Below are 16603 nucleotides of genomic sequence, written 5' to 3' on the forward strand. Positions count from 1 at the left end.
AATGCTCTGAGATCTATGACATGGTTTTCATATTAAAGTTTCACATATCATTAAAATAATATCAGTTTGTACTATATGTGGCAGGGTAAGTGATTTGGCTGTCCTATTGGTTCTGCTTGGGATATGGTTTCGGCAGACCAATAGGATGAGAGTTACCTGATTATTTAAGGACCCTTATTTCGGTAAGCAGATAGGTGTCTTGGTGATTCCGAGTCCCTCGGTCCCCTGGTATTTCTGGTTTCCACTTTCATTCAGGTACGTTCAGGCTTTGTCACGGCGTAATGAGGTGAACACCTCAAGGCTAATTTGTCTGTTTTTATAGTCTTAGAGCGGCGCTGGTAGCGCGTGCATTGAGGCGAATTGGCGCCGGAGATCGCGTAAAGTGATCGCAACATTTAGCCGGTGGCTGAATGATGTGTATGTATGTTGAGCCGTGGTACCTGTGAGTAATCATACAACTTCGCGTCTGGTGTTTGTTCAATCTAATGGTAAGTGTACCTCTCCCTTTTTCACATTGGGACTTGCTAGATTTAGTTTGATACTCTGATCTTTGTGTTAAGTTGAGAGTGGGGAGTTGAGCTAAGTCTCTAAGACAAATCCCTAGCCGAATGTGACGTCGCTACTGTTTTGTTTTTACTTATTGTTTTGCTTCAATAACTGTTTTGCTTTATTGCTCCAATAATTGTTTTGCTTTATGTACTGTTTTCCTTCATGGTTTTATGTATTTTGTTTTACTTTAGTTTTGGATGTATGTCTCGTTTGTTTTGTAACCACATAGTAAGACTGAACAGTCTAAGAGTGGTAAAATTAGTACTTCCTAGCCTCAAACCTGTTTCAGGTTTGTTGTTCCACCTAACCACTTTACTACTGAGGGGGTGTATGTTAAGCCTTACTGTCTCCATGCTATAGTGGCCATAATTGTCATTTGTACTGTTTACCATAATTCTGGTTCTGCTTGGGTGTTGTCAACTGCCTCTATTTCTTGTGGTGATGTCAGTGGGCCTAGGTGTTATAGCTACAATACCATAGTGTCTGTAATATTTGTCTTTGTGTCTTGTTTAGTGTCTGTAACTTTGGGTTAACTGGTGTCTTTTTTTTCTCTCCAGGAGCTAGTGAGTCTTGGTGGGACAGGGGAGGCTAGCTGCATTTATTCGGTGGTGTGCTTCACAGCATGCTCAGTGTGCCAACACAACAACTTCCTTATGGTGTAGGTAGTGTGTGATGATTTTGGTGTGACTTGCAGTAGGTTTGGATGACCTCCTGAGTCGTAGCTGGCCTGCCTTGTCCCTGCCAAGCCTGGGCCTGGAGAAGTTCTTAGTTTTTAAAATACTTACTGTGCTTCATGTGAAAGCGATTTTATATTTTCATGTCAAGTTTTAAATGATGCTTAAGTGTCATAATAAAATACAAATTTTTTATATTCATACTCATGTCTCACTCTCATGTTCCTTGCCCCGATTGGTGAAACTTATCTGTGCGCCTTTTGTTTGGGAGTATTTCCCTGGTTCTTCCCCAGGGTGGCGTAGTTGGATTTACTGAATTTGGGATAAACGTTTTCCCTCCACTTGGGAATGCCACTTTTCTGGTGTAGTTGGCAGGATAAACGTCTCCCTCCACTTGGGAAATGCCACATATACACTGATAGACACTGTTTAAAGCAGTTATCACTGACCCTTTAAAAGTCATCTAAAGCATTAGTGTTAAGCATTAGCTGCAGAAAAAAACATGATTGGAATAGATACATATTTTACATACAATGGTGCTTGAATGTTTGTGTACCCTTTAGAATTTTCTATATTTCTGCATACATATGACCTAAAACATAATCAGATTTCCACACAAGTCCTAAAAGTAGATAAAGAGAACGCAATTAAATAAATGAGACACAAATATTATACTTGCTCATTTATTTAATGAGGAAAATGATCCAATAATACATACGGTATCTGTGAGTGGCAAAAGTATGTGAACACCTAGAATTAGCAGTTAATTGAAGGTGAAATTAATGCCAGGTGTTTTCAGTTAATGGGATGACAATCAGATCTGAGTGAGCACCCTGTTTTATTTAAAGAACAGAGATCTATCAAAGTCTAATCTTTACAACACATGTCTGTGGAAGTGTATCATGGCAGGAACAAAGGAGATTTCTGAGGACCTCAGAAAAATAGTTGTTGATGCTCATCAGGCTGGAAAAGGTTACAAAACCATCACAAAAGCGTTTGGACTCCAACAATACACAGTCACACAGATTGTGAAATGTTTAGTTGCAGTTGTTGCTGCACAAGGGGGTCACACCAGATATTAAAAGCAAAGGTTCACATACTTTTGCCACTGACAGATATGGGATCATTTTCCTCAATAAATAAACAACCAAGTATAATATTTTTGTCTCATTTGTTTAATTGGCTTCTCTTTATCTACTTTTAGGACTTTTAGAAAATCTGATGATATCTTGAGGTCATATAATATGAGGTCATATTTATGCAGAAATATAGAAAATTCTATCATCACTGTATATGAAGTACTGCAGTGCATTATTGATCATGGTATAGTAATTCTGCATCATATTAAAGGCTTTTTGTTTTCATTTATTCATTCACATTCCACTTTTTCTGGTGGAGGTCACAGTAGCAACTGGTTGAGAAGTTCAATCCAGACTTCCTACACACAGATTCCTGCTCCTCCTGGGTGAACCTGAGAGTCAAATGTGAGACATGATCTCTCTTGTGGGTCCTGGGTCTGTCCCAGCATCTCTGTATAGTGGGCCGTGCCTGATCAAGCTCTACCAGCAGATGACCAGAGGACACTAGAGAAGTAGCACTAAACATCATAGAGATAAAGGCTAATCGTAGCTCTGGGTCTGAATCAGTGACTACATTCCACTTCAGCCACATTCAGCTCAAGTTAATGCTGGATAGCAGCCCATGAATAATTAGAGTAAGTACACGGCCTGGATCCTGCACATATATCAAGTGCATATATTAAAGTGCATCATTAACCACTGCTGTAGTAATTCCCCAACAGGAATGTATCACTTGTTTGTGCAACTAACATCTTCCTGCCAGATGACATCCTTCTAGCTACTCATCACAAAAAAATGGTGTTACAATTTTCTGTTGATTTTGTTTTTATATTATTGTAAGAGAGTTAAATTACCTCTCACATCAGGATAGGCACCCAAGTAACTAGCCCAGTGCGTATTTTAGCTAATTGTATTGGGAATGTGGAATTAGATCCTTTCACTTCTCAGTCGTCCATCACAGAAGCCATTCACTAATAACTACTACAAGACAGGGCAAGATACTGCTACTACAACTTCCTAGCAACAACAGTGAACTGACAGCATCTATCTGTCAAATGTGCAAAAAAGCTACTAGGACTGGTCGGTATATTACAGTAAAAAAAGATGGTTGGGTTTAAATCACTCATTTGTTTAAATTTTAGGAAATGTTATTTACATTTAGGAAATGTTCATTAGAAAATATTGTTGGCATGTACAAACCGAAGCAACAGGGCAATAAGCAATCAGCATGAGCAATGCATGACTGCACCAGAGGACAAACAAATAGCTGAGGGGTCAGAGCAAAGTCGACCAGCTATCCATCAACAAGAACAATATGAAGTCAACTGTCTGAAACACACTGCAGAGAACAATCTCTGATGTCTGATCTCACCTTCAGTCACTGCACGCAACCGTGAAGTAACCATAGACAATCAACTGTCCTTTTCCTCTCACATTGCTAATCTGACACGTTCATTTCTACTTTACAACATCAGATGGAAGGCCACTCAGGTGCTTGTTCAGTCCGTTGTCATTTCAAGACTGGATTACTATAGAGCACCATTCAGCCTCTACAATTGATCCAGAATGCAGCTGCCACACTGCCCTTATTGCTCTGCTCCCTCCAATGGCATCCTATAGCTGCCTGCATCAGATTTAAAACACAGATGCTTGCCTACAAAGCCCAAACATGGACCAACACCCACTTACCTCAAATCCCTTCTCACACCCCGCACTGCACCACACTCCCTCCAAACCTCTAGCACCATTAGACTGGGGCCACCATCTCTCAGGGTACAAGGAAGGCATCAAGACTCTTCTTTGTTCTGGCACCCAAGAGGTGGAATGAACTTCCCCTAGATGTCCGAACAGCTGAGTCACTAGCAGATGTTACAATGTCTAAAGAACTACCTCTTCCTGAAGAATGTAATTTAGCACTTTTTAAAAAATTGTGTTGTCTGTGTGCTTTTCTACTACCTCTCCAACAGAGTTTTTTGACTGATGGTATTCTTAGTCCATGACCTAGTGAACCAATATCAGGATGTATTTATTGATGGAGACTTCAAAGTACTTCTGTAAGTCACTCTGGATAAGGGTGTCTGCCAAATGCCATACATGTAAATGTAGAACAAAATATGCATGTCAAAAGTGTCCAGGTCTGCGGTCAATTAACGCTTATCTGACAAGACAAGATCAGAACACTTTATCATATAATTTTGGACATCTACATGTCTGAAAGAACATTGTACAGGTTTTCTTATTTGAACATTTTAGAAGCACCTTCACAATTAAGTTCTCACTCACCAGCACACTTAGTTCTGCTGATCAGAGGTGGTCCAGGTGGTCCAGTTCCCCCCTCTCCAGGTCGGGTGAGGAGAACGCTGATACGGTATTCAGTGTCTGGTTCCAGATGCCAAACTTTGTAGGTGAGAGAGCTGACGCCATGAGTCTCTGACCAAGGAGAATGGCTGGCTCTGTACACTATCTCCCGGCGAATCACTGGTCCATCTCCCACTATGGAGTTTGTGTTGAGCTGAATGATGAGGTAGGTGGAGCCTGACCGCAGCAGTTGGGGTGGGGCTATTGGGGTGGGTGGGACTAGATAAAGATGAAAAAAGTGAAAGGAGAAGTAATGTAGGTTAAATAGAAAATAATTCTGAACACCTTTATTTTCTATTTAATTCATCAGCCAAACCATGTTTGGTGTCCAAAAGTTGTTTCTTTAGTTTTCAAGTTAATAATACGAACAAAAGACTGAAGTATATCTCTCCCAATTTAGACTTGGCAGTGTGGTTTAAGACACACTTCCTGCATTTCATCATGCAACTGGAAATGGGCATCCATCTCTGACAACTGTAATTGCTTTTCTTCCTCTAAGGCCCCTCCTCTTTATGAAGACAGTATATGGCCTGAAAACATAACACCAACGCATTCACACACTTATTAACATAGGGGCAATTTAGAGCTGCCAATACACCTAACGGCAAATTTGTTGACAACCCGAGCTGTAAATAAAGATTTGGACATCTACAATTCTAAATGATTTTGGGCAGGACTTCCATTCCATTATGTGAGATACTGTGAATTAGCCTGATAGATCAAGTGTGAAACTATAAAATCAGATGTCAGTCATCAAACATGTTTGGCTTGATTGACACCATTAATTGGAAAATTGTGTAATTTGATTTCTCACCAAACTATTTCCTTAACAAACAGAATAAATCTATATATGCCAAACTAATAGCAGGTCAACCAAACGTGTTCGTAAACAAAATATTTAAGAAGACTACAGTGTGCCCAGAAAGATTGTGAAGGCAATCAGAACTGGATTACAGCTTTTAATGTGAATTTTAGAGAAAACAATGTAGACTATATTATGACATCTTTCTTCAGCAGCACTTCCACAAGGGTTTTATTCCGACAGCTTTTCCCTCTGTGTTTATATTATGCCACTTTTGTTGTGTGTTTGTGTGTGTGTGTGCACGTGTGTGTATGTGTGTCACTCTAAAGTACTTAGAGATAATTACTTTACCTTTATCTTATAATTTATGGAACATTTATTTATGCTCTGAGTAGAGGTTGAGTCACAAAAGCATTTAATCACAACAAAGTGGCACTTGAAAAATTGGCATATTCTGACCATAAGGCCTCATTTGCAGGACTGATTATGTGTGCCAACTGGTTATTTTTGTTCAAGTCTATGTGACTCTAACCAGTCTACTGACTGGATCTCATAATAACCGGGTACATGGGGCTTTTACATTAAGCTCAAGGGCTTCTGTGATGCACTTCCAAATTAGGTTGGAATAAGTGAAGTGGAAGTAAGCAGGTATCAAGGGGGCAAACACAATCACTGGGGTTGCCCATGGACACAAGCACGAACTATGTAGAATGTAAGACACATGAACTACAGTGGTGCTTGAAAGCTTGTTAGAGTTTTCTATATATCTGCATAAATATGGCCTAAAAGTAGACAAAGAGAACCCATTTAAACAAATGAGACAAAAATGTTATACTTTTTCATTTATTTATTGAGGAAAATAATCCAATATTACATATCTGTGGCAAAAGTATGTGAACCTCTCGGATTAGCAGTTAATTTGTAGGTGAAATTAGAGTCAGGTGTTTTCAATCAATGGGATGACAATCAGGTATGAGTGAGGGCCCTGTTTTAGTTAAAGAACAGGGATCTATCAAAGTCTGATATTCACAACACATGTTTTTGGAAGTGTATCATGGCACAAACAAAGGAGATTTCTGGGGACCTCAGAAAAAGAGATGCTGATGCTCAGCAGGCTGGAAAAGAAACTGAAAAAGAACACTGAACAACAATGGTGTGCATGGCAGGGTTGCAAGGAGAAAGCCACTGGTCTCCAAAAAGAACATTACTGCCCTTCTGTAGTTTGCTAACAATCACATGGACAGGTCAGAAGGCTAATGGAAAAATGTTTTTTTGATGGATGGATGGATGGATGAGATCAAAATTTGGGTTTAAATGACCCGAATTTTTGGTTTAAATTAGAAGTGTTATGTTTGGAAAAAGTAAAACACTGCATTCCAACATAAGAACCTTATCCCATCTGTGAAACATGGTGGTGGTATCATGGTTTTGGCCAGTTTTGCTACATCTGGTCCAGGACGACTTGCCATCATTGATGGAACAATGAATTTTGACTTATACTAGTGAATTCTAAAGGAAAATGTCAGGATGTCTGTCTGTGAACTGAATCTCAAGAGAAAGTGGCTCATGCAGCAAGACAACAACCCAAAGGCACAATTCGTTCTGTGAAAGAATGGTTAAAGAAGAATAAATTTAATGTTTTGGAATGGTCAAGTCAAAGTCCTGACCTTAATCCAATAGAAATGTTGTGGAAGGAACTGAAGCACACAGTTCAATGAGGAAACCCACCAACATCCCAGAGTTGAAGTTGTTCTGTACTGAGGAATGGGTAAAACTCCTAAAAGCCGATGTGCAGGACTGATCAACAGTTACAGAAATGTTTAGTTGCAGTTGTTGCTGCACAAGGGGGTCACACCAGACACTAAAAGCAAAGGTTCACATACTTTTGCCATGGACATATATATAATATTTGAAAATTTTCCTTAATAAATAAATTACCAAGTATAATATTTTAGTCTCATTTGTTTAATTGGGTCCTCTTTATATAATTTGAGGACTGATGATGTTTAGGTCATATTTATTCAGAAATATAGAAAATTCTAAAAAGGGTTTACAAACTTTCAAGCACCACTGTATATAAAATGTTGACGTATACAAAATCCTTGGGCTAGCATAACTACATATGATACATCTATTTACATGATGTTGCACCAGATTGAGCTTTAAAAGAATATATATTCTTTTAAATCACTGTGAAAATAAGTATTATTCTAAAATGTTGTCTTTAAAGCAATAATAAAAAAAAAACTTCTACACTTGATGTATTAAAAAAAAAGTCCTTCACGAACACAGTGCGATTTCAGTGAATGTTTAAGATTATTACTTGTCAGAGAAGATTTACAATCCCATTATAATCTTCATGGAATTCTACAATATCTACCAATAGCAAAAGAAAAAGGAAAGCTTAAAATGAGTAAAATGATCTAAAAATATGCCAAATAATCTTATATTTCATTTAGAATGATCTCATAATTAGAAATATTAGATACATTTGCATATTCTATATTTTCCATTTACTAAAATGTAATTTTTACAGAGTAAAATCCTGATAAATCAAAATTGGCAAACTGGGTTCTTCAAACACATCTAAAAACTGGAGTTATACACTGCAGATAGATTAAGTTATTTCACTGAGGGAAAAAAAAAACCAAACAAGTTAGCAAGTTAATATATCTTGAATAAATTCAAATGTATCTAGTATTACCTCCTAATAGGAGGTACACTAAATAATAGTGTACTTCCTAATACAAGCTCACCATAAACCAAATATCAGCTTATTAAAAACCTATTTCTATGCATTTACTACTACTTTCAAACTTTAAATTTTCTTTAATCTATTGGCAAATAATATTTAGTTCTTTCTAGAAACAAATGCTTACAACTAACAAAATTATCTGACAAAGGAAGAAGACTGTCATGTATTGTAGGCTGAGACGGAAGCAATTGCAGGTATGTCAGTTTAATAAAATAACAAGTCCAAAGGATCAGGCAGAAATCAATGTATATAGGCAGGCAAGGGTCAAACAGGCTAAACTAGACAAGGCAGAGAATCGAGGTCAACAGAGGAAACAATGTCAAGAACCAGAAAAGCAAACATGATATAAGGCTTGGAATAACAACAGAGACTAAGCAACTGAGCGTAACACTTCACCAAGACTAAGTGTTTGAACAGTCTCTTATATGTGTGGTGTGACTGCGAGTGAAAATTGGATGCAGGAGTGCGTGATTAGAATGAAGGTGTGTTCTGGGAATTGGGGTCCATGATGGCCATGTTTGTAGTCCTCAGTGCACGATGGGAATTATAGTCACTAGTTTGATGTGATATGACAGACTTTTTCAAACTTGTATTAGTAACTTTTTTTAATTAGCAAATAGTAAAAATATATATATAATTTATAATAGGAAATAGTAAATGTATTTGACTGTATTCAAGATATTTTCACTTGCTAAGATGTTATTGTTTTGCAGTGTTAAGAATAATACATGCCTACAAAGGGAACTCGAAACCATGATCAATATCAGTGAGACAGTGTGTGGCTAATGTGAATGGTTCAGTAGGAAAAAAAAGAAAACAAAAATACAAAGTCACCACTTCTCCTTAAAATTGCCAGATATTTGACAGTCCACTGCTACATAGAGAAAGTTCTGTTAAGAGTTCTTATGGACAGATGAGACAGCTAACAATTCATTAATTGCAGATGGATCACGAGTAATTGCTGCATAGCTGATGGACGGCACTGCATATAATGGGAATTCCATTTATAATAAAGCACACTAAGGAGAAATAGCATGACATTGAACCAGTGTGACTCTGTGATATTTCACAGTAACTTGAGGTGATCTCCCATGAACAGAACAACCAATAGACTAATGGAAATCAGTGTGATCACTAAAAGAGAATAAGGAGTATAGAAAGTATGTATTGTATGTTTTTTACTGGTGTAAGTGAAGTAAACAGTGTGGGAGAGCTGCAAGAGATCTGTGAGAGGCATTTCATTAAATGGAAAAAAGGAAAAGAAGCAGTGAGTCAAATGTTCAAGGCAGTCAACATAGTAATTCTAACATCATGATGAAAAAAAGGCGAGAATGAGTCACTGATCTTTGAATATTAAAAATGGGTACACATCACTTGCTATGATATCAGAACACAAAGCGACCTCCAGATTTTCCTAAACGTACAATATACTTCTGTGTTATTATATCTTTATCAGAAGAGTGGGTGTAGTGAATTAAAATGGAGCAAAAATGTGTATGCATGTATGTATAACATGATTGTGGTTGTGGCACTGATACTGTAAGTGTATAAGGCACAAGTGAGATAATGTGTTTGTTTTTTTTGTTTTTTTTTTTGGTAACACTTTAGTGTCACAGCCCTAGGTTGCACAGCTCTCTGTGGTGAAGACAGCAAAATTCCCCATGCTGTCTAGTTGTGAAAGATGACATACTCTCTCTCATATGTCAGTCACAGTAATGCTAGATAATCATAGGCACCTATGAGGGAATGTATGCAAAAGAGGGTAGATAGTGTTTTCCTCCGAGTGTGTGTAGTGTGAGGATACCTCTGACAATGAGTTCAGCAAAGTTGGATACAGCAGCTCCGTAGGAAGATTGTGTGATACAGCGATAAAGATCCTGCTCGGTCCGTTGAGCTCCATCTATTTGAAACCATGCAGCCAAACGACGCTCACCCACTGATGATGTGAGTGAATATGGTACCATTTGAAGACCATTATGCCTCTGAGAGAGAGAGAGAGAGAGAGAGAGAGAGAGAGAGAGAGAGAGAGAGAGACTCCTATTACACAATCTGGAAAAAATAATAACCAAACTTGTGATTTCAGATTTAGTAATTAAAGTACAAAAGCACTTAATTGGCACTCAGTCCTATTAACTTAGACTTAAATTAGATTAAACCAAATTATTTGATGCAGCAAAATGACTATTCTATTTATCTATTAAAAGACGAATATAAACAGAATAGTTCCTCACCATAAAAGATAGACTAACCAAATGAAGACTCTATGATTACTCTATTTGTGTCTACATACAGGGATCATTTCTTAACAACTTAAATCTATTCATTCAGACTGTAGATCCTGAATGTGTTTTTTTTTTTCTTTTTACAACACATGGAATCACAGCTAAATGTATTCACATGCTCAGCGCAGTCTTTAGTGTTAACATGGGTTTAACAAATACTTAACATTAGTTAAGCATGTTAGCTGAGCTTAGTCTTTAAGCCATAACATGTACTCTAAAATGCACTCTATTTTCAACCTCAATCCTGTGAAGCAAATATGTTATACTTCTAGACAAGACCATGAAGCCAAAACTGGGAGAGACTGTGTGGAATGAAAGAATAATTCAATTCACTATACTAATGTACATTTGGAGAGAAATACACCAAATGTTAGGTATATTTGCAGTTTACTGTTAATATACTAGCCTATGTCAGCATATATGAGTACACTAGGTGCCAGGTAACAGTTTACTTGTTGATGTACTAGTAATAATATGGCAAAGTCAAAGTCCTGCCTTAAGCCAATAGAAATGTTGTGGAAGAACCTGAAGCAAGCAGTTCATGTGAGGAAACCCACCAACACATCCCATGAAGCTGTTCTGTACTGAGGAATGGGCTAAAATTCCTCCAAGCTGATATGCAGGACAGTTACCGGAAATGTTTAATTGCAGTTATTGCTGCACAAGGGGGTCGCTCCACATACTGGTTCACATATTCTACAGCAAAGGTTCACATACTTTTGCCACTCATTATATATATATATATATATATATATATATATATATATATATATATATATATATATATATATATATACACACACACACATACACACACAAATATGTCAACACACGCACACACACTCTCAACTGTGCCATAACAAGTATGGATTTACTCTCACAGTTCAAAAAGATACGATGGCTTCATGAACCTTGGAAGTAGCCCCTTCATCTTCCTAGTTAGTAGCACTTGTGTGATCTTAACTTGTACTTTCAAGTGAATATGTCAATCACAGTATCCTTTGAAAATTCAAGCATGCAACTTCGTAAAGGAGCATATTATCTTCCTTATTAGTTGGCCAAAAATATTGCTAATGCTTTCATAGAGCTTTTTCGATGGTTCTTCTTCTTGAAACTGAAATTTTGACAACAAGGACATATCAGGCTTGGTCCCTCCTGTTCTTCTGAGAGTAACAAATCGTCTTTTGGATCTTTTGAATATAACCATAATAACTAATATTACTGTGCCAGCATGGAGAAAGCACACTGAGCGCTGCATATTCAAAGTGCCTGATGTGAATATTATAACAGTCCACTCAGCCTACACTGCACAAGCGGGACAGCTCGAAACACGTGCAACAGGGAATAAAGCAAATGTCAGGCTGATAGACAGGAAGGTTGGAGGGGCTGGAGAGCAATTTATAAATGTCACAGCACATTCATTGCTCACATTTCCCTGCCCTCAAACTCTCACTGTAATGCTCATTTTATCATTAGATAGACACATGCACATTTCTTTAATGTCTTCCAGTCATTTTTACACCAGACAACAGAGAGCTAGATTCAATTAAACACACACACACACACACACACACACACACACACACACACAAACCAGCTTCTATACTTGAACCTGTCAATAATTAGTCATAATAATCTCATCTCTTAAATGTTTTGACAACTGTTTAAACAGATACACATTTCTTTAATGTTTTCCCAACATGTTTTCCCACAGATTGCTAGATTCAGTCAAACACATGCTCAAACTATAATCATTTCCTATCTTATACTTAACATAGTTATAGCCCTACCCTCTTTGTCCAAACCAATCTTGATCTAACCAGGCCTTCATTGCTGGGCATTCAAGTGCCAACCTGTGGTGTTCCTTGTCCCTTTATTGGTACTTCTTTTTTTCAGTTGTTTTGAATATACAGTATCTCACAAAAGTGAGTACACCCCTCACATTTTTGTAAATATTTGATTATATCTTTTCATGTGACAACACTGAAGAAATGACACTTTGCTACAATGTAAAGTAGTGAGTGTACAGCTTGGGTAACAGTGTAAATTTGCTGTCCCCTCAAAATAACAACACACATCCATTAATGTCTAAACCGCTGGCAACAAAAGTGAGTACACCCCTAAGTGAAAATGTCCAAATTGGGCCCAAAGTGTCAATATTTTGTGTGGCCACCATTATTTTCCAGCACTGCCTTAACCCTCTTGGGCATTGAGTTCACCAGAGCTTCACAGGTTGCCACTGGAGTCCTCTTCCAATCCTCCATGACGACATCACGGAGCTGGTGGATGTTAGAGACCTTGTTCTCCTCCACCTTCCATTTGAGGATGTCCCACAGATGCTCAATAGGGTTTAGGTCTGGAGACATGCTTGGCCAGTCCATCTACATTAGGCGTGAGGTGGGGACATGCCCTGGACAGAACACCTGTCCATTGCGGAGTACCATGCACACACATATTCAATTTAGCATAGCAAATCCACCTACTGACATGTTATTGGGATGTTGGAGGATCATGTTCTGGAAATTTAAAACCAGACTGATACACAATGCTGTCATGTGTGTAATTACAGACAACCTGGTATTCTCCAGCATTAAATATTTTATATGAGGTTTTTAATTGCTCTAAAATGAAATCCCTGCATGCACCTTTGTATGTGTATCATTTATGTATTGACATGATTAAATCATGTATTTCTTAAAAAAAAAAAAAGAAAGAAAGGAAAAAAGAAACATAAGCAACTGCTAAGTGAATTTAGGCATTTACTGAGATTTTTCTAACCAAAGAAGGATAATACATGAAAGCTTATTAGTTTGTCCTGTTTGAAGAACCGCAAAAGCAGCACTGCAAAGAGTCCGTCAGGCAAGCAAGAGCTCTCTCAATGCTTTAAGGATCAAAGTAAGAGCTGAAATAATTCTGCCACAAACAACCTCTCCAGCATCAAACAGCAGACACAGGCTTAATGGGCCACTGCAGCACATAGGGCATCGAGGTGGGTCTTTGTTACTGAAACTGCTTCAAGTAATTATTAAAAAGCTACTGTATTGCTTTAAAAGTATATAATATAATATAATATAATATAATATAATATAATATAATATAATATAATATAATATTATATTATATATATATATATATATATATATATATATATATATATATATATATATATATATATATATATATATATATATATATATATATGGCTCGGGTGGTAAAGCAGGTTGTTCCCTAATCATAGGGTTGGCGGTTCGATTCCCAGCCCACATGACTCCACATGCCGAAGTGTCCTTGGGCAAGACACTGAACCCCAAGTTGCTCCGGATGGAAAGTTAGTGCCTTGCATGGCAGCTCTGCTACCACTGGTGTGTGAATGGGACACAGTGTAAAGTGCTTTGGATAAAAGCGCTATATAATTGCTAGACCATTTACCATATTAATATGTTGTTTATTATATTATTTTATTTACATATTTATTATTATTTTTTATGTCATAACAGAAGAAACAGAGAAGGTGGAATTGTAACATCTGCTTCCTCCAATCACTAGAGGGAGTCCTCACCTGAATACTTATCACATTCCATTTTCTTCTACAGTCATTTCCTATTTGCTCTCCATTAAATTGCTTTCCAACAACACGTTGTGAAGTATTGCCAGTCTAACCTGCCTTAGTGAGTGTTTTTTTCTATTTCCATTGTGACTGCTTCGTGTTATGACCTTTGTCCTGTTTATTGGACTTCACGTTTATTGGACTATTGTTTTTGTCTTGTTTGCCCATTGGGACTGTCTATTTTGATCCTCGACCTTTGCCTGTATTTTTTGAAAAGCCGTTTTCCTGTTGATTTGGATTTATTAAACTTCTGCAAATGGATTCAAACCCACCACCAAGCCTGAGTTCGCTACAGAATACTTCACCTGAAATGTATCCAGCAGAAGTATCATACCTCCAAGCGGCCTATGTATACAAGAGTGAGATACTGCAAGGATTTCAAGGCCAACTCGCCAACCTATGAGCAGCCAACAAACATCTAACCAAATACATACAATCACTCCCCATAACCAGAGCTGAGTCGGTAAGATTTACGCTACCCGATAAATTTGATGGTTCTGCTGATAAATGCTGAGGCTCCCTACGTCAATGTAGAATCTACTTTTCTAATCAATCGGAAGCTATTCATCAAGACACTACTAAATGTTCATTTATGATGACTCTGCTCACTGATGAAGTGTTGGATTGGGCATAGGCTGTGTAGGACAATGATAATCAGTTACAAACCTCTTTTGACTATTTTGCTCAGCAAATTCAAGATGTCTTTGAATATCATGAGGGAGGACAGGATATTTCAGTATAGCTGTTGCACATACACCAAGGCAATCGATCAGCAACTGAGTACGCCATCCAAATCAGAATGCTAGCCACTCAGAATGGGTGGTATGATGTGGCACTAAAAACAGTGTTTCGAGAGGGACTTAACCATGAATTAGAAGCGGAGATGGCATGCAAGAATGAGACCCCTGACTTATCACAGTTTATCACCATGGCTATTAAATTGGATAATCTAATTCGTAATAAACTCCACACCAAATAACCCAAAACGGCTTCCGTTTCCACTGAAGATGCTGCTCTCTCTATGCCTCAGTCCACAGAACCCATGCAAATTGGCTATACTAGAGTTTCAGTAGAAGAACGACATCATTGTCTACAAGAACATCTATGGTTTTACTGTGGTCAACCCAACCATCACAGCAATACCTGCCCCAACAAAGTCAACAGAAGCTTAAAGAAAAGGGTGAGAAATAAACACTCTCTCACTCCCTGTCATTATAATTTCACTCTATCTGTCTCCATTGAGGTTTCTAATATGACACACTATGTTTCAGTGCTAGTGGATTCCAGGACTGCAGTCAATTTAATCCACAATGACCTCGTTCAGGAACTCAAAATCCCTACTATGCCATGCGTCCCTTCAATTTTACAGCAGTCAACAACAAACCCATAGGACAGGGCATGACACTACAAGTTGGACTATTTCACACTGAGAAGATCTCACTCTGTCATCTCTTCTCCCAAGAACCAGATCATTCTCAGCCATCCCTGCCTAGCTATCCATGACCCCAGCATTTCCTGGAAGCAAGGTGAACTCAGTAAATGGTCTCCTTACTGCCAAGAACACTGTTTTCACTCAAAGATCATGTTACCATGTTTTACTACAAGCATGGAAAGCCCAGAGGCTCACAAAACTACAGCTATTCCTGTTGAATACTATGAATTCAGGAAGGCAAAGGCAACCCAACCACCTCCCTATAGTCCATGGGATTGTGGCATTGAACTTCTCCTGAATTTGGCACCTCCAAAAAGCAAAATTTACCCCTTCTCACATCCAGAGATTCAGGCTATGGAAAACTACATTGAGGAAGCCCTAGCATCAGGCTTTATCCATCCCTCTACATCTCCAGTAGCCGCAGGGTTTTTCTTTGTGGATAAAAAAGATGGCAGGTTTAGACCATGCATTGATTACATAGGTCTCAATACAATCACAATAGAGAATAGATACTGCATCCACTTCCTCTCGTCCCCTCAGCACTAGAACAACTCCGTGAGGCATGTATCTTCACCAAACTATATCTTCAATGTGCCTATAACCTTATTCGTATCAGCGAAGGGGATGAATGGAAGACTGCCTTCCTCACCACTAGGGGACACTATGAATAGCAGGTCATACCATATGACCTTGCTAACGCACCTTCTCAATGAACGTTTCCAGTCTTTCATCAATGAAATCTTCAGAGACCTTTTGAAACAGTTCATCATTACAGACATTGATGAGATCTTAATCTATTCCCAAAGAAAATAAGAACACATCAGACATGTCAAGACAGTCCTAACCTGCCTCCAATAGAACCAACTCTAAATCAAAGCTGAAAAATGTGAGCTCCATACAACCAGTACCACATTCTTAGGATGCATCATCAACCATCAAGGTGTGGAGATGGACCTATCCAAAGTCAAAGCAGTCACTGAATGCCCACAGTCTACCACCATCAAAGAACTTCAACAATTTCTTGGTTTTGCAAACTTCTATTGAATGTTTATCAGGTATGACAGC

The 16603-nt window shown here is 38.1% G+C and overlaps 1 protein-coding gene across 1 annotated transcript in view; it reads right to left on the reverse strand.

The window, feature by feature from the left end:
- The window catches only part of ptprua (protein tyrosine phosphatase receptor type Ua), a 92448-nt gene that overhangs the window by 10476 nt on the left and 65369 nt on the right, over window positions 1-16603 (reverse strand). The window contains exons 6-7 of the mRNA XM_053638136.1: window positions 10022-10199; window positions 4586-4879 (exon numbers count right to left, since the gene is read on the reverse strand). Of these exons, the coding sequence (XP_053494111.1) occupies window positions 4586-4879; window positions 10022-10199 (472 nt within the window). The remainder of the gene's footprint in view (window positions 1-4585; window positions 4880-10021; window positions 10200-16603) is intronic.

The sequence above is a fragment of the Ictalurus furcatus genome, chromosome 12 (genome assembly GCF_023375685.1).
Source record: "Ictalurus furcatus strain D&B chromosome 12, Billie_1.0, whole genome shotgun sequence".
Classification (NCBI taxonomy): domain Eukaryota; kingdom Metazoa; phylum Chordata; class Actinopteri; order Siluriformes; family Ictaluridae; genus Ictalurus; species Ictalurus furcatus.